The sequence below is a fragment of the Akebia trifoliata genome, chromosome 11 (assembly GCF_017979445.1).
Source record: "Akebia trifoliata isolate Shusen 1 chromosome 11, ASM1797944v1, whole genome shotgun sequence".
NCBI lineage: Eukaryota > Viridiplantae > Streptophyta > Magnoliopsida > Ranunculales > Lardizabalaceae > Akebia > Akebia trifoliata.
In genome coordinates, this window is record NC_141385.1 from 50,030,920 (window position 1) to 50,053,678 (window position 22,759).

The following is a 22,759-nucleotide window of genomic DNA, read 5'->3' on the forward strand; positions in this document are numbered from 1 at the left end:
GTTAGAAGTTTTGGAATGAGCTGATTTTTGGTGAGGATGATCTCTATGATTAGAAGATCATCCTCCCCAAAAATCAGCCCATTCCGAAATGTTTAGCCCCATGTTTACACGTTGAAAAATTGTGGACCGTCCATTTTTTGTAAATCAATTTTGATGGGGTTAGAAATTTTGGAATGAGCTGATTTTTGGTGAGGATGATCTCCTCACCATAGAGATCATCCTCACCAAAAATCAGCTCATTCCGAAACTTCTAACCCATGTAAGACAAAACGCATTTGTTAAAGTGTGTGGTAAAACTTAGGGTGCCGAACGGGACCCTATATAGATATATATGTATATATGTATATATGGGTCAAGTTCAAGGGCCATATGAGAAAACATATGTAAAAACTTTCGTTTTTAATAAAATTTTAAAATATGGGTTAGAAATTTTGGATTGAGCTGATTTTTTGTGAATATGATCTCTATGATGAGGATATCATCCTCACCAAAAATCGGCATATTCCAAAACTTCTAACCCCATTAAAAGTGATTTATAAAAATTGGACAGTCCACGATTGTTCAACTTGTAAACTAGGGTTAAAGTTTCAAAATGAGCTGATTTTTTATGAGGATGATCTCTTCATCGTAGAGATCATCCTCACAAAAATGCAGCCTATTCCAAAACTTCTAACCCCATCAAAAATGACTTACAAAAAATGTTTGGCACCAAACTTGGCAAACTTTAAGGCTGTCGAACCGCTCCCTATATATATATATATATATATATATATATATATATATATATATATATATATATATATATATATATATATATATACATATGAATTTACAAAAAATATCCATATCCAAAGGTATAGTAACCTTCACATTGGGATTATAAAAAATACCCATCATCAACTAAATTATTCAAATTACAAAAAAATAGGGGTATTTTCTAAATTTATGTGCATATTGTTGTATAAAGTACTTAGGATATTTTTATAATTTCATTAATTAAAATTAGATCATTTATATTTTTTCACTTATCTCTATAGTATTTTATTTACATTGCCTATCCCGAGCCGAGATAAAAGAGTGTTGTATCAGGTTGAAAATCGATGTAAATATCCGCAATCTCCTACATGAATCCTAATCAAAATATTGTTTATAAAAACATAGTTGGATTATTAAAATAGAAGTAGCTTCTAGTGTGTTATCTAATCGGTGCATCCAATTAAATAAAAGATAGAATTCTCTATAACAATTGTAACACCAACTATGCTTTTATGTCCAATGTTGAATCATCACGAAGCATCATATCAATAGATTGAGCATATATAAGTTGAAGGCTCCAAAAGAACAATAAGGCACAAAAGAATATGGATTGAGATATTAAAAGCAAATGTGAACACACCTTCAACTCTCAATAATAGAAGATGTTACTCATAAAATTGGATTTTAAAAAATGAGTCACTATAAACTAACTTAAAATTGACTCACTTGATGTGGCATGTGCACAAAATCGTAGATCTTTTTCGTTGTGTATCCCTAAGAAAAAGATTTATGATTATATGCACCTACCATGTCAAGCATGTGAATTTTGAGTCAATTTATCATTAATCTAAATAAGAAAATACTTGACTGCCTGCATTGGACACTAAGTTGAATCCAGTGTTGAACCGTTGATTGTTTAACTTGCACATCTCAAGGAAATAAATCTATTGTTATCTGTGCATTGTTAGGTCAGCTCAGTGTTGAATCCAATGTCCAACCCAAGAAGCATAGCACGACTTTTTAAACAAATAGGATTAATTTAATTAACCTTAAATCAATAGGATAAGATCTCAATTATGATGATAAATACATTTATTGACAAACTAACAATAAAGGCGTATCTTAGAATGAGTGAGACTTTGAATTTTGTTAGAACCCTCTTCCACGCATGACTCGTGGCCCTCCATTAACCTTGTACATTTCGTGAATATCTAAGGGGTTTTTGTTAACATGTGCATTGAGAGCACATGTTAAGATGCATTAATTACACCTACAAATTTTATTTTTCTTAAAAAATAAAGTCTTACAAAAATTTCTACCAAAAGTATCCTCAAATGCTTATTTGTCTTGTTAACCTCTGTATTCTCTGATGATATTAAAGATGTCTAGTTGTGGGGGGTCCATTAGAGAAAATCGAGTTCAAGGGCTATGCTGGCAATTTGAAAACATAAGGTCTCCAAAAGAGTCGTGATAACACCCTCACGTAGTATACTCTCCCATACACTCCTAATGTGATATATACAAGAATCATAGATTTCTTTCTTGGGATACACAATTGCACATCCTTATGTGCAATTGTGGATCCGATGAAAAAAAATCTATGATTGTGAGCCTCGTTGCACATGCCATGTTCGGGGTGTAAGGCAGTATGCCACGTGGGCATATCAGATTATCCATGGGATACACAATTGCACATCTCAATAAATATGTGCCCAATGAAAAAAAAAAATCTATGGTTGTGGGCTCTTGTGGCACATGCCACGCTAGGGGTGTAAGACAGTATGCCACGTGGGCGTGTCAGATTATCTAAAATTGCACTCATATATTCAGAGAACATAAGATGTCACTTGTTATTTTAAAGAAAGGGTCTGGAATGTGCCGATCACTTCAAAGTATTTGCCCCTCACAAGTGGGTTAGTGCGTGGATCAGCGTTATTCGCCATTTTATTATATATATATAGTTTGTCCCTTTTACATATATTTTTTAAAATGCGATCGCTATCTTTTCGAACCGATACTTCAGTTATCCAACTACACATGAGACAACCGCTTTACCCTTCTAACCAACCGATATCTTTTCCTAATGTTTGCTCTTCTCTCTTCCTTCAGTTATCCAACTTCGCGAGATAGGAGGGATTCGCTGTAAAAAAAATTGAAGGTATTAAGTTGTTTTATCAACTTCAGTCTTCCACGTGTCTCATTAACCGCATCAACCCATACGTGTCAGATTATTCTGGTTCTTGATTTAACATCTAACAGCAAACATCCTCCTTCCCCCTCTGCATCCTTAAAAACGTTAATTAACGGTTTAAGTTACCCAAAAAACGAATTTTTATACAGAGACACGCATATTATTCCGCCACGTGTAGTCCACATCATCCCAACCGTTAGTCAGCTGTTTTCTTCCCTTCTCTCTGGATTTTCTCCTCCTCAACAATGGACTTTTTCCATAAAAAGGTCAGCTCTCTAAAGAATAAATATTACTTAATTTGGAAAAACGTGTTCACATTAGGGAATTTTAATTTCATGCGTAACTTTCATTTGTTTGACAAATTCTTTTAGTTTTTCATTCTATTTGCTTTTTTCCAACTTCGAGGAATTACAAACTTACGGTATTTGATTTCACTTTGTAGTTTGGTCTGATTTCTTCTATTTTATTTATCTTCAAATGTGGATTTTCTAAATCATGAAAGCTTCTTAGATCGTAAATTGTGTTTCCAGATATAAGATAGATTTCTCTTTCACATTAAATCATTTTGATTAATTTCACGTACGTTGAAGTTTCAGAGATTTTTGTGATTGAAATTTGTTAATGTGTTTTTTTTCTAGAGGAATCGCGTTTAAAATTGACAGAGATGGATATAACAGAAGTATCGATCATTCATCATGTCGTCATCGTGATCACTTCACTTTGGATCTCATCTTCTTTCAATTGTTTCCATCCTATCTTCTACTTGATCTCCTTAATCTATCTATATCTGGTAAGGCCTAATTATGTTTGATTGTTTATGTACTTAAACTTTTAAATTAGAAGTTTAATGGAAACCAATTCGAATTAATTTGCTTTCTTGTAATTAGGTTCATGAATGTTACATTCTAAGGTTACGGAAGAAAATACGATTCGAAGAAAGAAAACAAGCAAATCAGAGAAGGGTAATGTTCTTAGTTTGGTCTAAAAAAGAAAAAAAAAATTAGAGATTTGAGGATTTCTTGTGTGATGGCTTTGTTGTTTCTTTCAGTTACTTTCTGATTCAGAATCAGTACGGTGGTTGAACCACGCGGCCGAGACGATGTGGCCTATATTTATGGAACAGATTGTATCACAAAAGTTTCTCCTCCCTATCGTACCGTGGTTCTTGGAGAAGTACAAACCCTGGACTGCTGTATGTCTTCAACCTCTATACATGTATTCTGTTTCTATAGTCACTTAATGCTAACTATTTTTCCGATATAAGAGAATTCCTATCAGACTTCACCATTGGGTATTGCTTTTGTGTTGTTGTCAACATAACCATGTCTTTTACCGTGTTATAACACTTCGTGCCATATTGTTCTGGTTTACTTGCATTAGGATGATATGAGTTAAGTGGTAAAAAAGCTAAAAATTAAGCCATTATCTTTTGGGTTTGTAACACACCACCACGCTTTGCTGGCAATGTCCGTGGTGGTCCACTCTAGGGTGGCTTTCTCTCTAGTACCATTCTTTTGGGGGGCCCAAGTAGCCTGTTCTAGTAACGTCTGTAAGGCCCACTATGTGGTGGCTTTCACTCTAGTACCCTTATTTATGGGTCCCCACGGTCACCCTTCCGAGACGTGATGCTGGTTTTGGTACCATTTGCTACGAACCTAACCAATACACCAAAAGCGGCTAGTTGATGATGGTGCAGAAAGTTAGGTATATATGGAGTGACTTGGCCGATTGTAAGTTATATGTATATATGTATGTATGTGTACATATATGGATGTATAGATATAAGAATTTACTTCAAGCTTTGATTAGGTAATTTTGCTATCCATTTTTGAAATATTTATTTCTTATTCTGTAATTGGTATGTGCAGGACCAAGCAATAGTTGAGCGACTGTACTTGGGAAGGAATCCGCCTATGTTCACAGAGATAAGGGTTCTTGCTCAATCTTCTGATGATGACCACTTGGTATGTATTCCCCTGCTTTAAAATATTGAAATGTATCAGAATGTATCAGTATCGACCAAGACCAATACAAAACATTGATGTCAAAACATTGAATGTTATGGGAATGTATCGGGTATGTATAGAATGTATCGACCGATACCGTATCGGTTTTTTCATTAACCGAAACATTCAATCGATACAATATTTTAAACTATGTATTCCTAAATTTATTACAGGTCATGGAGTTGGGGATGAATTTTCTTGCTGCGGATGATATGAGTGCAATACTTGCTGTGAAGCTAAGGAAAAGATTGGGATTTGGCATTTGGACAAAGCTGCATTTGACAGGAATGCATGTCGAAGGGAAGGTACATACATTGATTGGATTATTCAGTTGAGATTGATTTATGTTTCAGGATCAAGCTTTTTGGTATTATGTAAGAATTCTTCATTTATTAACAGAAAGTACTATATATGATCATGGAGAAACAGAAAGAGACTCTTGGTTTACATCATTTCAAATAGAAACAATTCCACAGACCATTTGATTCATGGGGAAGATCCAATTCATTTTTAGTACTTCTTTAGTATAATTCGAAAAAATAAATAAATTATAATGTGATTCTTACCCATCCGCAAGCATTCGTGCAGTTAAGAAGATAAAGGAATTTACTTGTCGAAGAGTAACTTAGAGCATTCTATTTGGCATTCTCTCTTCTAGGTCTTGGTGGGTGTGAAGTTTCTTCGTGGATGGCCTTTCATTGGGCGTTTGCGAGTATGCTTTGTTGAATCACCATACTTTCAGATGACAGTAAAACCTATCTTCAGCCATGGACTTGATGTTACTGAATTTCCTGGAATTGCAGGATGGCTGGTGAGTTTATGTAACATATGGTCCTAGTCAGGACTTGGATCCATCTTTCTTATTTTATGAGGCACTCAGCCATCTATTCAATTCTTATTTACTTTACTTTTTTATACTTTGACCAGGATAAGCTTCTGGCTGTTGCTTTTGAACAGACACTGGTTGAGGTTAGTTTTAGTTTAGTTGTTCATCCTATACTAAACGAATTTTCACATAAAAACCAATTAATATCCATACCCAATTATATTTTTCTTAATATAACATCCATTACCGTGCAGCCCAATATGCTGGTTGTTGATGTGGAAAAATTTGATTCAGCACCGACAGGTAAAGTATGATGAAAAAATGCTCAATTAGTTTAATACGTAAATTATTGAAGTATATAGCACATTGGCTGGTTATATTTAGTAGAAATGTATCCTTGGATGAATATTAGTGTCTAATTGTCATTATTTGGATTGAATCATGTTACATCATGTTTTGAAATCCTCCCATTAGTCTCTGAGAGGGTCATACATTTATGTCCTTGTACGACAAGAGGCATGCCAATTCTGAACTTTTGGCGGAACTGAGTACTTTCAACAATATCATCTTTTGTTCTTTTAATAATTGATCAAGAGCCCAATTTAATTTTCAATATATCAGACACATGTGTTGGCATCTGCCACAGATACATTGTATTTGATGATGTGCCTTCTAGAAACCTGTAATTCAAACACATCAAACAAACATGTATTGTATTTTACTTTTATCGAAACTGGAAAGTTTAACAAAAGAAATATATGACAACGTAAAATAAACTTTTGTATGCACCATAACCTAATATAAGTAGATTTCCAATACCAAACCATGGTCACATCTAACAACTTAATAAATCACTGTATGGAGGATGGATTGCACCAACCATCTTTCATAATTTATTTTTAATTATTATTTAAAGAAAACTGTTAAAACAAAGGATGACACCACCTTGTACATTAGGAAATGTGTCGGAGTGTGTCCATGTGTTGACATGTCTTCGACATGGAAAACATCCTTAAGCGTTGTGTCCTTTTTACATAGATTGTGTTTAGTAACTTAATAGTGTTAGGGTTTCTGAGGGGGCGGTGTGTGTGACCGTGGGAGTAGTCTCACCCGAAGGGTTGGGATACCCACAATAATCAACAAAAAAAAAACTTAATAGCGTTATGGAAGACGGAATACACCATGCGTAATAATCATACAAAATGTGTTAATTTGTACATAACCATGTCAAAGCAGAATACATGGCTTTAACAGCATTGAATTTGAATGGAGGAGCAGGATTCATTCAGCTGACCCCAAATTGGATAATGCTTTGTTGATGACAATGAAGATGGCCCAAGTTCTGAAGAAATTTTAGTCCAAACACATAACGTAATGGAAGACATTCATTTAAACTAGATAAGAGACATTTATTACATTCTTCAGAATGTGGAATATATAGGTACATGCATGCATTCTTTGAAGTAATCCTTTTTTTTTTTTTTTGGTTAATGAAATTTTATTTATTATATGACATTTAAAAATTTTCAGCAAATTGGTTCTCGGTGGATGAAAAAGACCCTATTGCTTATGCTAAAGTGGAAATCATTGAAGCAGCCAACATGAAACCGGCAGATTTAAATGGTTGGTTTCACCAGAACTAGAGATTTACCAAATTGTCTAGGAGAGTTTTAGCATAAAAATATCTCATTAATTTGGGTTAATGCTATCTTTCAGGATTGGCCGATCCCTATGTAAAAGGAAAACTTGGTTCTTACAATTTCCGGACAAAAATTCAGAAGAAAACTTTGGCTCCAAAATGGCAGGAGGAATTCAAGATCCCTATCTGCACATGGGAGTCACCTAACATGCTAGCTCTTGACGTTCTTGACAAAGACCACTTTGTTGATGATACCCTTGGGTTTGTTTCCAACTCTCATGAATACTATATATGGATTTCATTTTACCATATCAAGGTTTACTTCAGGTTCTATTGATGTGTATATTAATTTTCAAATCTGTGATAAGGCTTCAATAGTGAAGACGATGATCATCTTCATTTTCAAAATTGTGACTCTTGATGTGTATTCTTCGATGCTTAATTTTGCAAATTCATGCTCTTCTAAACTTGTTTTTGAAAGTTTGAATCATCTAAATTTACTAAATATTCCCACCATATTGACAGGAACTGTTCCATAAACATCAGAAAACTAAGGGGTGGACAAAGGCATGATATGTGGTTGCCTCTTTTAAACATTAAAATGGGAAGACTGCATCTAGCAGTAACTGTCGTTGACGTTGATGGAAATGGAAAGGTACATCAATTTGTATTTTTTTACTTAAAAATATTCAATTAAGAGTTTGACCTGAACATGAGAGTATTCAAACAGGGTGGAGAACATATGCATGACAAGGCACTAACAAACGGGAAAGAAAGCATAAACTCCATTCCACGTGGGACTCATCAGAATGTCTCCGATTCAACTGTAACATTAGGAAAGGCTAAAAAAATGGCAGATAAATTTGAACCAATCAAAATTGAAGGGAAAGAACGGACTGGGTTATGGGTCCATCACCCAGGAAGTGAAGTTTCCCAAACTTGGGAGCCTAGAAAAGTGAAGAATAGGCAATCTGATTATCAAATCCATAGAGACGATAATGATTCCATCACTAGCTCTGAATCAGCAATATTTGCATCCAACCACAACGGTATCTGCAGTAGTGATGAAAATAAGAAGGGAAACAAAATCAAAACCGCGGGGTGCAATTCAAAGGAGCTTAAAGAAGATCGGTTTAGTATTTCACAAGTCCCAGAAATGAGAATCCTAGCATCACTGGCCAACCATTGGGACGTTAATGAGATGGGTACAGACGTCAAGGGGAGCTTAACACCTGAAGGAGGTGAGTCCGGGGAGGGCAACTTGAAAGGCATGGAGTGGTGTAGCGCATACTAAAACATGCCCAAAGGTATACCACCCATGAAAGGGCGTGTGTCACTACTCTAAACATTTACAGAATTTACTTTTTCGAGGAGTGGAAGTTACATATAATGACACAATGAAGTGCTCTGAATATGTGTGGTGAAGTACATGTTGAAGAATCCTTCGATGTCAAGCTCTATTTGAAGGAAATTGGAAGAAGATTAAATATACAATTTTGATTGCCAAGTCCAAAATATGGCCCTTCAATTATGCATTTTGGACTAATCTGATGAGGAAATCAGCGCCCACAAATTAGATTAGCTCAACTCACCTTGTGACATTTGTTACTAATTTGCTGGAATTACTGTATATGTTTTTTACTGTAAAGTACAGTTGTAAAATACAAACAAAGCTCCACCACGGTTGTTCTATCTACAATCTTTTTTGTAACAATAATCATAGTTTTAATGAAGTCAATTATAGTGTTCTCCTGAAGAAACCTAATTCTTATTACATATTTTTCCCAAGGGATTTTTTTTAATTTCACTAATTTTATGTAAAATCCTAATTAGGTTTCCTGGGGTATTTATATTTCTCGTTTTTGGTGAAAGGTTGTAATATGTAACTGCGAGTTTTCTCTTCGTAGTGGAATCGGTGTGAACCGTGGACATACCTCAATCTTGAGGGAACTACGTAAAATCTCTGTGTTTCTTTGTGTGATTGCATCTTGTCTTGTGTTTGTTTTTTTATTCGTTTTCTTGGTTCGATTGCACCTGTTTTTTTAACAAAGACAACGCATTGAAGATGAGGTTCAATGCATTAAAAGTAATTTCCATAGTGGTTGAAGAGTTTGAAGAAGCAAAGTTTTTGAAAGAAAATCAACTATTTTTGGCTAGAGGTTCAAGATGAGGGCATATGAGTCATCTGTCATTAATCTCTACAATAGAAGACTGATGTGTCAAGGGGCATATCGTCAGTTAAAAAACAAAGGGTGGCATCTCAAATCTTCACCAAAACATGTCCCAAATCACTTTTTTCTTTTCTTTTTTCATTTAATCCATTTCAACTGGAATTTTTTACTCAAAGAATCTCACAGTTTACCCTTATATCCATAGTGTAGACATGAAATGTTCGCCATGAACCTCAATGCTACCTTGCTTGGAGTCGCCACCATTCTTTTTTAGAAATGGGTGTGAATGGGCACCCGAATTGATCATTTTGAAAATCATTTTTTTCATGGCATTGTAGTGACTCTCATATGTTGGAAAGGGCACGGTCTACCTAAGATCTAGGTAAGGAGGTCCGGTTAGAGGATGGGGAAGGTGTTAGGCACCCCATCCTCTCCACCAAAGGTGGTTACCTTGCTTGGCCATTTTATTTTGTAAGAAAAAACTCAAGAAAACAAATATTAAAATGCATGAGAATGTATGGTAAGAGTGGTGTGTGCATTAAGTGGAATGTTCCCTAAACAAGGGATTTTGATTTCAATGTGACATTAGGGACATTCTATGGAAGAGAATGACCCATATAATCACATTAAATTTATGAAATGAATGTTGGTTTGAACTCTTAGAGAGATTCCATAATGGAGTTCCCTTGAAGTCACAACCATGATGCATGTATGCATGGCTAGAAACTTAGTGTTTCACCCCATCAAGAGGGTGACACATTTCTTCATCATTGCCATGCATAAGTGAGTGTGTGCATTGTGTACACTATGATGCATGAGATTGAGGTGAAAAGGGCTTCAACCCCCATCCTTTCGATCGAACCTTAGTCCAATCTACCGGGGATGGGAGAGGGTATGCATTACATCCTAAGGTTTTCTAAAAATAAAATAAAGTAGAAGGTTAGAAGAAGAAGATGCAAGCTTTGAAATAGATAGACTACATGTTAAACCCTACCTTGTCCCTTGATGAACTTGAACCTTGAAGAGTAGGCTTGAGAGATGAATGAGATGGTTGAGGGTTGAGTTGAAGTTTAGAAGATGGGAGAATGAATAGGAATTTTTGTAGAGTTTTAGGTTGAGAGATGGGAGCTTGAGAGCATGAGTTGATCATAGAAAATGAGGGTATTTATAGAGTTTTTGGAGAACTTTTAAGGATAAAGTGGTCCAACCCTAAAAATAAAGAAAATGGACATGAGATTTAGGTTATTTCTTTTTGGATTTTCCATTTGTATGAGGGTAAAGATGACATTTGTGAAGAAACCCTAAAAGCATGCTTTGATCCTTGGTTTTTTGGTAAATAGATGTGAGAGAACAAAAGTACTTTTGGGAGGATGAATGGGGGAGTGACATGTGTAAAGGTGGAGTGGTAGGTAAAAAGTAGATCTTGGTTTATTTGTAAATAACTCATAAAGCAAGGGTGGAAGTGTAGCTTTGAAATGGACCAATGGGAAAACAAAAGCACATTTGGGAGGGTGAATAGGAGGATGACATGTGTAAAGGTGAAGTGGTAGGTGAAAAGTAGACTTTGGTTCATTTGTAAATAACTCATAAAGCAAGGGTAGAAGTATATTTTTGAAATGGACCAATGGGAGAACTCCATGTATGTACTTGAAGATTCCCACCTTTTGAGGGCATAATGAGAAATTCCCTCACCTTTATGGATTATTACTAAAGACCAAACAATCTTTTTGGTTTGACTAAACCTTTTGAGAAGGGCATTCTTGAGTTTACACAAAAAGGAAGTTGACCCTCCAATTAGGTGATGCATTGGGCATTGGGGGCTTATGAGGTATCAACATGTGTCATCTTATGAAGGGGTGAGAGAATGGACTTGGAGTGGGCTTGGTGTTGGGCTTGGATTTGGATTTTGTCTTGGGCTTAGGTTGGGCTAGAAAATAGATTTAGGTTAGGGATTTAGAATGGCATTGGGTTTTGGGCTTAGGTTGGTTAGGGAGTGGACCATGATGATTGGGTTTAGAATGGCATTGGGTTTTGGGCTTAGGTTGGTTAGGGAGCGGACCATGGTGAGGGTATGGTTGATGGATCGGTTAATGGAGAATGAATACGAATTTGGAGTGGGTTAGGGACAAGGTTGAGTATGCAAACTATATGACATGATGCATGTATGCATGAAAATGATGCAAAATAGCAATGTGGGTCCGTCGAAAATCTTGAGTTCTAAATCGGAATCAATTCGAGGAAATTTGGATCTTCCTAACTGATTCGTGCAAATTGGGGTGTCTACACATAGATTCATGAAAAGAAACTCATAAACAAATACACAATCCAACCATTAAAATGTGAAATCCAATAGTTGGGATTTATTAACTTCATTATCCATATGCATATAGATGAGACCTACGTCACTACCCGAAGGATTAATATGTGAAGAATCATCGATGGATCAATGTTTCAAAGTAATGCTCGAGGATGGAGGTTGCCTGAATGGGATGGTACCAATTAGGACAACAAAGGAAGATCTAATAAGAGCTAAATTATTTTCGAAAAGAAATGCAACAACTAATCATCCTCTTACCCCAGATTTCCCTGGTTACCACGTAAGTTACCTTTTTATCAAGTAAATTTCTTCTTATGTCTTATTTTAATTATTTTATCACTATCACACATTCGATTATGTTTAAGTAATTGACTACAGGAATGTCAGTTTACTGTTTAGTTTGCAACGATTAGTACGAGCAGTGATTTAGGATACTATGGAGCTCAAGTTAATTTCAAAATTTCTTAAACCACTAAAAACATTTGTGGTTGGAATCATCAGGAGAGTCTTGTTCTTTTAAGGTGACACGAGGACCGGATTTTTTGCACATTGGACTGTAAGCTTCAAAAATCTTCGTACTTCCCATTAATACAATACAATTAATTAACATAGAAATTATCATACCAAAAGATAGATGGTTCTCAGAGGCCAGGTTGCTGCAACACTCGCTGCCCAAGTGAGAACACTTGTTCTCACTCCCCGTAAGTATTAAAGAGAGAGTTGGATAGATTTAACGGATGCAAATTGGGAGAAAGGAGAGAAGGAATAGGGGGTTTAACATGAGAGACAAACAATAAAGGAGCGACAGTAAAAGAGAGTGTAGATTTTAGAAAACCCTAAATGAGTGACTGAAAATCCTAAATAATAATAAATAAATAAAAATCTTCCCATCAAAATTTTCGTAGAAATATTATAGCTCCAGACAATCTGAATCTAGACAAGGTGGCATGCCCTTCAAACCCAAAGAGATCTAACACAATTTTCCCAATCAAAATTATTAAATTAAATTAAATATGATTGAACTATAATCCACCTCACATGAAGAAAAAAAAAAACAGGATTACAAGTTATATAAGTTTATATAAGATAAGATTGTTTTTGCCTTTTGACCAAGCCATCTCGTCCCTGTTACAAGAAATCAAATAAATATCCAGATTAGTTAAACTTTGCAAGTTTTTAATAAATATCACTTCAATTATTAATTTTTGATAAAAATGTCTTACAAAAATGAAACCCACAAGTCTGATTCAAAATCATGGTTCCTCCAAGGAATGGGGAGCCGTAAGCACAGTTCCTGTATCTAAAGCTCCAACGATGTCATGAATCTGTGGAACAGGAAAAGAAAAACAATGAAATTGGCTAAGGAAATGATTAATGAATGGATCGCATTCACCTTTGTAGGACATATATCTCAAAATAAAAGAATTACATTTTAATGAATAGCGGTCCATTTCAGTGTCCCTCTCAAAAATGCACCAAAGGTTTGCAATCTTTTTTCGAGGCAATGTTTCAGTCAGGTAAAAAAACAAAACATTCCCAAAACATTGAATGTTTCATTGGAAATGACATATTCAAAATGACATTGAACATTCCCAACTGGAATGTTCCAGTGGAACATTACAAAAGGGGAAAAAAATTTTGGAACCTGAATCCACAATCGGAATTTGAAATGACATTGAAAATGATACTTCCAAGTTGGGAAATTTTCATGAATTACTTTCCTACCTGAATAAAATTTATCAGCCAAATGCTTAAAAATCATGGAAGAGCATAAGAGCATCATCAAGCTTCATCAAGGATGATTCCAAGAGTATCTTGACTTTTTTTATGCGATCAAATCTTTTTCCTTGAGCTCCAACCCGTTTATCCACCAGAATCTGCAAGAGTTGCACTAGCATTTGATTACTGGTAATTTGGAAATAATCCACTAATACAGATAATAATTGTTTTCAACAAGATGATGACATTAAACACCATGTGACCAATGAAAAATCAAGAGTATTTCTCGACACGAAAGGATTATAAACTCCGACTTATCTGCACCAGGAATCGAGTATGTCACCTTAACCCAGACAATTCACACTATTTACAATACTAAACTTTGAAAGTCTATCCTCAGTAACCGGAAGCAGTTGGAAGCATTATCAATAACTAGAAATGGAACAATTTTATGACCAAAAGCAGGATTTCAAAGTGAGAGCGACATGCTAGGTAGAAAAATCCTGATAAAAGTCTACTGCTTATGAGACAAACGAAAACAGTTTAGGTTTTGTCTGCGGCTTCTTAATCAATCTATAGACTATATAAAATCATTGACGACCAAGAAGAAAATAATCTCATTAGTTAACATGATGAACCACACAAATGAGGTTGTTTGTTCCACCAAATACAGAATGAAGGGAAAAACTACGGCTACAAACGATGCCAACATAAGCTGTTGAAATAACTTTGACTTGTCTAAATTTTACAGGAAAAATCGCATCCCAACATATTAACTGCACATGTATTGATCACAATTTTAATATTGATATTGTCAATATACATCCCTCTGTTTCGTAATGCCCAGAGGAAAATACAACTGAGAATACAACACTTTTTCCTATCTCATTGTCAAAGCACTAACCTAAAAATATCCTGATTATCATAACAATGATCAACACAAGTAACCTCTCCTAACAAAATTTTGATGCTATCAAGTGGGTCTGTGTTAGTAGAAATATAATGCTCTATGCAAAATCATATTGACCGATCAAAGTTAGCTTGGTTGTTGGTTATTATTTTCAATGAAATTTGTTCATATCCACGTGAATGAGAAAGACCCTTAAATAGGAAACTTTTCCTCCATAGCATAGGGTATTGAAAGTTGTACAATCTCCATTATACTTGGAAAATGAATCAAAAGCCGCAAGACAGCCAGTTAAAATCATTTAAAAAAAAAAAAGGATGCATAATAAGCCAGGTTGTCCACAAGTAACAAACCTCGTGTTCTTGTTCAAGCTCATGAACCATCCGTTGACTCAAATTTAGGGCAGCATGGTACATTTCATCTAGAATACGTTCCCTGAGAGAATGTTTATTCACCTTCCACATTAAAAGCGGTACTTGCGTGGATCCATGTAAAACAATTTTCTGCATGGAAAATTGAAACAACATTATATTTATATATTAAAAAAAAGAAACTTAGCACCAACAATTACAGATGAGGCATAGTCAAGTAAATATGTGAGATAATCTTTTTTTTTGAAAAAGTATAATAATTTGAAAAAGAAGGGGGGATACAGGAAACATGGAGGCCGAGAAAGCCTCACAGAAAGCAACAAAGAAAAGAAAAATACATCATCAGTGATAATATAAAGAGTTTCATCTAAAAATAAAATCATCATAAGTAATCCCCTGGAAATCTATATTCTGCTTGGACCAAAGATATAACAGGCCCAGGATCTCCAAAAAACTTGCTTGAGAACTTCTGGACTTGCTGTTGAACACCCTATTATTTCTCTCGTTCCAAACCCCCCAAGCAACAGTCGCTGGAAGCATATCCCACAGGAACCTTTTTCTGGTGTGGAAATGATTACTGGTCCACCCTTCTAATAATGAGGAGAACTTACGAGGGAAGACCCAATTAATACGGAAAATATCAAGAAAAATTGACCAAATATTATAAGTGAAGGCACAATTAATTAAAATATGATAATCAATTGAAGGTTAAGGGATATTTCAAAATATATGTAACCATATGATCTCTTTGTTGCAGAAACACGACAAGATTAATATCTATCGCAAACAAAATCTCTTGAACGAGGTCAACAAAGGTGGATGTATGCATTTACAACCCTATGTTCTTGTTTGTGTAAAGGTTTTGACAGTTACACCATATATTTCTGATTTGATGACATACACGGGCAAGAGGATCACAACAGCTACGAAACATATATAAAATTCAAAGGTGGGTATGTTATTTGCAGATCATAGTGGCCCTTGAGAACTGCCAGGCAAATTCTTCAACATAGTCATATTCCATAATAGTGAATGTGATAGGTAACAAAATGATGAAAGCATCACAATACGAGGGAATCAAGTATGATAAAATAATTATTCTCTTTTGCTTTTATGAAAGCATAAGAATATTGGCTCTCTTTTTTCTCCCTTGTATTCCGCATATGAACAATGGCTTCTTGTGATAAAAATTACAATAGTACAACAAAATATAGCATTACTAAATATCTGCAACTTTGAAATATAGGACATTGGTTTTTTTACTAATATCATGATGATGCAGTGTAATGGTCCACAATCCACATTTCATTTAAAATTCGAATGCTTGAACCTTCATATGAAAGTGTCCAAAAATTTCCTTTCGGGGGAAAAATGCCCAAAGGCCCCTCCACTGAAAAGCACCACTTCCTAAGTGTGATATCCAGAATCTTCTTTAAAGTACTTGAGCATGGTTCTAAGTTAGGTCGATACAAGTATGGTTCGATGTCAAAGTAATTGAATGATGCCAATTAATTGTGCTACTGTTATTTTTTTCTGAATACTAAACCATTTAATAAAATAAGTATGCTGGCTAACGATTTTAGGAATTTTAATTTTGGCCATTTCTATGTATACTGCACTGTATCATCCAGTGGCTGGTATGCCACCAAATACTAAACTTAATGCACTACATTAATGATGAAGATAATCTTGATACCTCGACATTAATGATGTGGGAAAAAAAACTCATAACGCCTTTGTCATGGAGGCTTAAAGATGTGACAATCTGAAGCTATAACAAACTTAAGATTATTCCTCCCTGCACATGGAATCATAACTAAACAATGTAGTATGTGTACTTGAAAAGATTTTCCTTATCAGTAGTATTTCTTAAATTAAGTTCCCATCAAAGTAAAGGTTTACTTTAGGTAGAGGTCTTAAGGTTATTTCGGTAATTTGATTTTTATAGGGAATTTAGGGATAGTTTGACCATTCAGATTAGCTTTAGTTTAGAGTGCTTTGGCTTAAGCCATGCTTTCAATGTTTTTTGTTATAAATATTTGGCATTGCGTACTCTAGGCAATTGATTTGTATGCGAATGAAAAATTTGCACAATGATTTGTTTATGAATGAGGAATTTGCTTTTTTTGCTCTAGCCTCTAGCTCCACGAAGAACTTCGGGTATTCTTAGATTAGCACTACGCAAGAGCTCTTTTAGGCCATTCCATTCTTACGACAATCATGATAGTGTAACTTCACCTAAGCTAATTAATGTAGTGATTAGGGAAATCCAGAGGTTCCAATAAAAACTTGCATTGCAAATTTGAATAACTAACAAATAATGAATGAGAGAATTATTTTTGTATCCCTCACTGTAATCAAGAATCAAGACGACTTCCAAGATTTACAAATGCCAACATCGTATTGTTTTCGTATATGAGTATAAATTTATATCTTCTAGATTTATAGAGACAACAGCAAAATGTATGGCTACATCATTCCTCAATGTAAACTGCAACATTCCAGCAAGCTTAGCCACCAAAAAACAAAGAAGACGAAGCTAAAGACACTTTACCTCCTTATACAAATAGTCATCCTTCCAAAGATTATACAAAATTTTTAGTGCTTCCTTCTTGTCCACGAATGCTGTATCTGAAATCTACAAGAATGACTACACTTGATCAACACTTCCTATACCAAATTCTCATTAATTAATGCAACTAAATTCTTTGAAGAACATGATTTTTTTTATTTTTTTTAAATTATCATAATATGAAACATTCTAAATAAGAAATATAGGGTACTACTATTTGCTCAAGCTTTCCAATAGGGAAAAAGGCGTACTCTCTCCGTCCAGCAAGAGATGAAATATCAATGACAACAGTTACCCATGCCTCTATTCCTTTGGCTGATAAACCGCAACCAAACCATGACCAGATGAAACGCATCAGAAGTTGGTCTTGGTCAACATCCATTGAAGGTAAAGAATCATATGTTTACAATCTTCAGTTGACTAATGAGATGTCTTCCACAGGAAAATGATAATGCCACCCCCACACCCAAAGAACGATAAAAAAAGTCATTACCTGATCGGTCAAAACTAGCCTACCAGCCTTTGAAAGTAATCTGAACATCCTATACGCATCCCTTCCATATCTTTTTAGCACAGTTGATTCCACCTGCAGCATAGGATGGTTAATTATAATTGCATTTGGTGATTCCACGATTAAAAGAAAAAAATTGAATTCTTATTGAATTCAAAACAACAAAAAGAAAAGTCACCAAATTAAATACCTCTTCATTTTGAGCCATTTCAATGATGCTCTTTATATCTATAGAGGAAGTAACATACACATTTTTAGTTTAAGGGTGAGAAGGGAACATGTACCAATAGAAATACATTTTACAAAGTAATACCACACTACTCATTTTATTTTTTGAGAAGCAAAAGTAATTGAAAACAAGAAAATGAGTACCAACACTATATGACTCTGTTCCTCTTGCATTGGGATGGCAACCTAATTGGCTAAGGGCGGCTCTAACATGTTCTACGGTCATACTACGGCCTTCTTCGCTTTTCATCACCTCTTCTAAAATGGCATCCATTGACAATGGAGCTGAAAATTACAGATCCGTCAAGAAATAAAATAAATCTAACAGAATGTATGGAAGAGGCAAAGAGAACTGAAATAATAAAAATGAGAAACAAAATATTAAATAAATAAATAAATAGCAAGGTTATTCACTACGCACCCCTGAAACCCAACCTCTCAAAGCAAGAATGTAAAATGAACATCAAAAAAGGTGTTATGAGCAATTTTGAACAGCGTTCGATTATAGGTATTAGTAACTCTAGTTATATACTCTTTCAAAATTGTGTATACATAATACAATATTATTATAAATACTACTATATAGTATAAATAATTAAGTACATAACTCTTCCAACTATATAGTCACCTGAATACTCTGTTTTATTTTTTTTCTCTACTCTTCTTGTTGCCTCCAGCATAGCATTCAAGACAATTCCAGCATTGTCATCTAATCGTGATCTCACATTCGTAACACAAGCCTAGAAAGTACAGAGAGATTTATATCTATATCAGAATATTTCAAGTGGCATGACTTAGAAGATAATAGATAATAAAAAAAAAACCCCAAAAAAGAAGAAGAAATAATTAAACCAAAAGAACTGAAACAAGTCCACAGCGAAATGAGACAGCATAAGAGAGAAACAAAGAGAATAAGACGACATATAAACAGTTGACTTCTTTTTAAATAAATTATTATCCAAGGCAGAAACTACCAAAAAATTGCACACAAAGATCTCAGAAAGAAAAACAGAAGCTTCAAGTAATCTGGTTTCTATATAGTTCAGTTGAAGCAAAAGGTTGTGACTTGTGCAGTTTATATAGTTCAGTTAGAAAAAAGAAAAAAAGATCCTTTTCATGCCAAGAGACATCAAAGGCTGACTTTTTTAGTTGAGTAATTTCTTCTGGTTGTAATCTGTTATTCCAATATTGTAAAAGCAGAGTTTAATGATCCCTTTACAGTTGAATTCATACAGTATTGGAATGCATACACTGTAACTCTTTTTTCAACATTTTAGACTTGTTACTTGAATGCCCACCAGTGGATGCCACGTGTTTTATTTGAAGAATTGGACTTGTAACCTGTACTGATATGCTTATATTGAAATGCCCAAAAATGAATTCCTATAATGTTGCCATTTCACAAAAAAAATCAAACTAAGGGGGTCTAGCAAATGTATAGGCCCAATTCATACTTAACACTATATACTGTATGTCTGTAAAAATCCATAAATCCCTTGCCGAGTCTTCAAAAAACAATGCACAAAGTTCTCCCCAGGAAAGCTAATGCATGTTATATTTCTATTGTGTCACCAAGAATCAAAATGGCATGCAATAAAGTACACACTGTCTTTGTTCTTCACCTTCTTGAGAAAAAACTCAGGAATAAGCCAGATGAAAACAAACCTTAATCCGAAGAAGACGAACGAACTCCTCAAAATTGGCACGCCAAAGAACTTCTTTCTCACATATCGTAGCCATGACTTTGCTATCCATCTCCAATGTTTCATGTTTGCGCTATAAAAGAAATAAGAATGTTTTAAAATCAGTATATTATTGAAGCAAATAAACCCAATAAAAATCAACCGCACTAACCTTTTCCCCAACAGTTGTGGGAGGAGGATCCCCACCGCTTTTAGCTTCAGAGGTAACATCAGTCCCAGTGTCTGTTGTAATTGAAAATCTTTCAGCTTCCAAAGGAGTTGCAGCTGTAGTAGCTCGCTGTTCTACAGTCACTCTTTCCTCAATCAACTATGGCATTAAAGAAGGCAGGGAAACATATCAGTTCTGTGTTTGAGGTTTGGACAACTATTCAAAGTTGAAAAACATGCATATAAAATGAAACAAGCTAACAATAAGCAATTGTTCAAAATATCTCCACAAAAAGGTGTTGAATTATGAACATATCCTCTATGAATTAGAGCTTTGCCTCAAATACTTGTGATTCCATAAATCTAACTTATCAGACTTGTGAAACAAAACCAACATATTTATGAATATTTTTCCTCCCTGATAGGCGAAGTTACCAATTCTTAACTAAGGGAGAAAAAAGAACAAAAGGTATAGCGGAAACTGGCATTTTTTCTATCAAATTAGAGGATACATGCTCAACACCTAGTATGAATACACCTCTTCAGCTAGGAAATTTCCTCGTCATAAGGGTTTTAATTTTTATCAACTGTTAGTGTCTAATGCATTCTAGAACAAAAACCCCAAGATAATTAATTATTTGAATCTCCCTCCACAACAAAATGGGGATCCTTTTTTTTATACAGGTAAGCGATTTATTTTATTAGAAAACAGGTGATCGATAGAACAACCTACAAAGAAAGTACATAGAGCAAAAAAGAAAACAAAAGAAGAGACAGAAAACAGAAGTCCCAACTCATAGTTACAAGAACCCTAATGGTTGCCATCACATAAATGATCCCATCTATATAATAAATCCTCAAAGAAGACTCCCTCAAATTCTTTAAAGCTTTACTCCAATAGAACAAACACCCCATTGAAATGAGGATATTGTGGTCGGACAATCCCCAGTCAAGATGCTTAAACCAATTTGTCGAAGCCAAAATACCAACGGTGATTGGAATCAAACCAGACTCAACCTTACTCGAGGCCAACTTGGGTCTTAGTCGGTCACTAGGCTTCTGAGTTGTTTCATGACTTAACTCAGTTTAATTTGTCCTAACTCGAACTTCATTGTGCCTTTATTATCACATTGTGGGATCACAAGATCAGATAGGATCATCCGGATTGGTTGATGAATGATTCAATCAGCATCCTGAGGATTATAGGTTTCTATTCCTACGATAAAGGTCATTGCTTTTGCATAGTTAGAGTTTTTAGTCAAAATCAGCCGGTGCAAACATAGTAATCTAACCATTCTAATTTGTACTTGACCAACTGATTTGGAGCTTAGTTACCCATTACACTAGGAAATAGCTCTATGACTTTTTCTCATCTTGGAATCTCATTTTTTTTTTTTTTTTTGCAAATTATCAACAAACAACCAACAACCTGTTTTTTTTTTTCAACATTAAAGAAACCTTACATGAGAGATACAGAGAGGGAGCATACCTTAGCTGACTTAGCACCCCGTTTTCCAGCCGAAGGAGTTTCATCTTCGGATGGTGGTGCAAGAAAGGGCTCAGCAGCTGGGCAGCGTTCCACATAACGTGCATTAACAAGTTTAACAAAGCTTGTTCTTAAAGCGTCTTGGAAAGCAGAATTCCCTGAAAAAAAAAAAATCGACTTAAAACATTAGGATGTTCAGACTAATATCAATGCACTTCAACCAATAATCCTACAATTGCTTCAAATTACAATCTATGATCACATAACAAAACCAAAACCAAGATGAAAAATATCCAAACCTTCATTTTTGTTCGATATTGCTCGCAAAATAATTTGCTCCAAAGTAAGCCTACCGTGTTGAAGTAAACCCTCGAGAAGTTCCACACACTGAAGAAAAATAATACAAAATTAAAAACCCAATCTTTTCTCAATCCATAACAAACAAAATTAAAAAAATAAATAAATAAATAAAGAAAATTAAAACTGACCTCTTTGCCGAGTGCTTTGGATACGATAACTAAGAATTTGGAAAACCTCAAACGATGAAGAATGTTTTCGAAGACAACTGTGTACTGAGTTACAACCCTTGGCTGGACTCCGAAACCACCTAAATACAACAATCATCAATAAGTGATATGTAATTTTTTTGAGATTAGAATTAATGGTTGTGATGTAGGATAATAAAACTAAAATACCTTCTTGTTGGATTGCGAAAGCTTGGACGCAATTGTGTTGGATTAAGACGAGTAGATAGTTTTTTACTTGTTGAGAAGGAATTTCGGTGTACCGAGATATTTCTGTTAGGGTTAGGGTTCCTTTGCGTAGCAGACACTCGCATACTTTCTAGATTAAACATGAAAGATTGCGAGAAACATAAATAAAACAAATAAGATTGAATTAATGGTGTGGATAGAGAGGTGAGAGAATTATTACAGAGACAAGATGGCCAAAGTGAGATGAGATGAGATTCACAGCAAGCTTTATCCCGTGCTGCGACACCATTGTTTTGCTGGTGTGTCTGCGCCTCTTCTTCTTCTTCTTTGATCGAATGAACCTGAGAAGTAAAACAAGTGAACTGTTATTACCACACCAATTTTTGTTAATGACACACCAATTCCTACATAGTTAGGGTGGTGTTAGCAAAAGTTGGTGTGGCAATAGTAGATCTCTTAAAATAAATAGACACATTCCCCAAAACGTCCGCAACTT

At 34.9% G+C, this 22,759-nt stretch overlaps 2 protein-coding genes across 10 annotated transcripts; one reads left to right on the forward strand and one right to left on the reverse strand.

The window, feature by feature from the left end:
• The first annotated feature begins 3,062 nt into the window (after positions 1-3,062).
• LOC147392450 (C2 domain-containing protein At1g53590-like) lies at positions 3,063-9,221 on the forward strand. 4 transcript variants are annotated; one of them, XM_086459474.1, is made up of 13 exons: positions 3,063-3,213; positions 3,586-3,737; positions 3,835-3,909; positions 3,996-4,139; positions 4,816-4,911; positions 5,127-5,258; positions 5,612-5,764; positions 5,881-5,922; positions 6,034-6,082; positions 7,310-7,402; positions 7,496-7,679; positions 7,944-8,073; positions 8,149-9,221. In XM_086459474.1, the coding sequence occupies exons 2-13, from the start codon at positions 3,612-3,614 to the stop codon at positions 8,710-8,712; spliced, it is 1,788 nt and encodes a 595-aa protein (XP_086315600.1). In that variant the 5' UTR covers positions 3,063-3,213; positions 3,586-3,611; the 3' UTR covers positions 8,713-9,221. The 4 variants fall into 4 exon arrangements, with proteins under 4 accessions (XP_086315600.1, XP_086315599.1, XP_086315601.1 ...); XM_086459473.1 differs by lacking the exon at positions 3,063-3,213 and adding an exon at positions 3,246-3,368; XM_086459475.1 differs by lacking the exon at positions 3,063-3,213 and adding an exon at positions 3,440-3,460.
• Positions 9,222-12,790: 3,569 nt separating this feature from the next.
• LOC147392451 (RNA polymerase III subunit RPC82 family protein) lies at positions 12,791-22,599 on the reverse strand. Of its 6 annotated transcripts, none has more exons than XM_086458930.1 (16): positions 22,484-22,599; positions 22,246-22,393; positions 22,039-22,157; positions 21,850-21,937; positions 21,554-21,708; positions 20,069-20,224; positions 19,880-19,990; positions 18,843-18,954; positions 18,359-18,499; positions 18,177-18,214; positions 17,969-18,061; positions 17,458-17,541; positions 14,886-15,035; positions 13,632-13,783; positions 13,145-13,231; positions 12,791-13,031 (listed from the first exon to the last, which is right to left on the reverse strand). In XM_086458930.1, the coding sequence occupies exons 1-14, from the start codon at positions 22,550-22,552 to the stop codon at positions 13,658-13,660; spliced, it is 1,590 nt and encodes a 529-aa protein (XP_086315056.1). In that variant the 5' UTR covers positions 22,553-22,599; the 3' UTR covers positions 12,791-13,031; positions 13,145-13,231; positions 13,632-13,657. The 6 variants fall into 6 exon arrangements, with proteins under 6 accessions (XP_086315056.1, XP_086315055.1, XP_086315058.1 ...); XM_086458929.1 differs by having other exon boundaries at positions 13,130-13,231; XM_086458932.1 differs by having other exon boundaries at positions 13,624-13,783.
• Between the last annotated feature and the right edge of the window lie 160 nt (positions 22,600-22,759).

Excerpts from the sequence above, each read along its gene's own strand:
- LOC147392450 (XM_086459474.1), top strand. The coding sequence starts at position 3,612 with ATGGATATAACAGAAGTATCGATCATTCATCATGTCGTCATCGTGATC. Across the intron at positions 4,140-4,815 it reads AGTACAAACCCTGGACTGCT|GACCAAGCAATAGTTGAGCG; the intron begins GTATGTCTTCAA and ends TGGTATGTGCAG. Across the intron at positions 5,259-5,611 it reads GAATGCATGTCGAAGGGAAG|GTCTTGGTGGGTGTGAAGTT; the intron begins GTACATACATTG and ends TCTCTCTTCTAG.
- LOC147392451 (XM_086458930.1), bottom strand. The coding sequence starts at position 22,552 with ATGGTGTCGCAGCACGGGATAAAGCTTGCTGTGAATCTCATCTCATCT. Across the intron at positions 21,938-22,038 it reads CCAAAGCACTCGGCAAAGAG|TGTGTGGAACTTCTCGAGGG; the intron begins GTCAGTTTTAAT and ends ATTTTTCTTCAG. Across the intron at positions 18,500-18,842 it reads AAATAAAACAGAGTATTCAG|CTCCATTGTCAATGGATGCC; the intron begins GTGACTATATAG and ends TGTAATTTTCAG.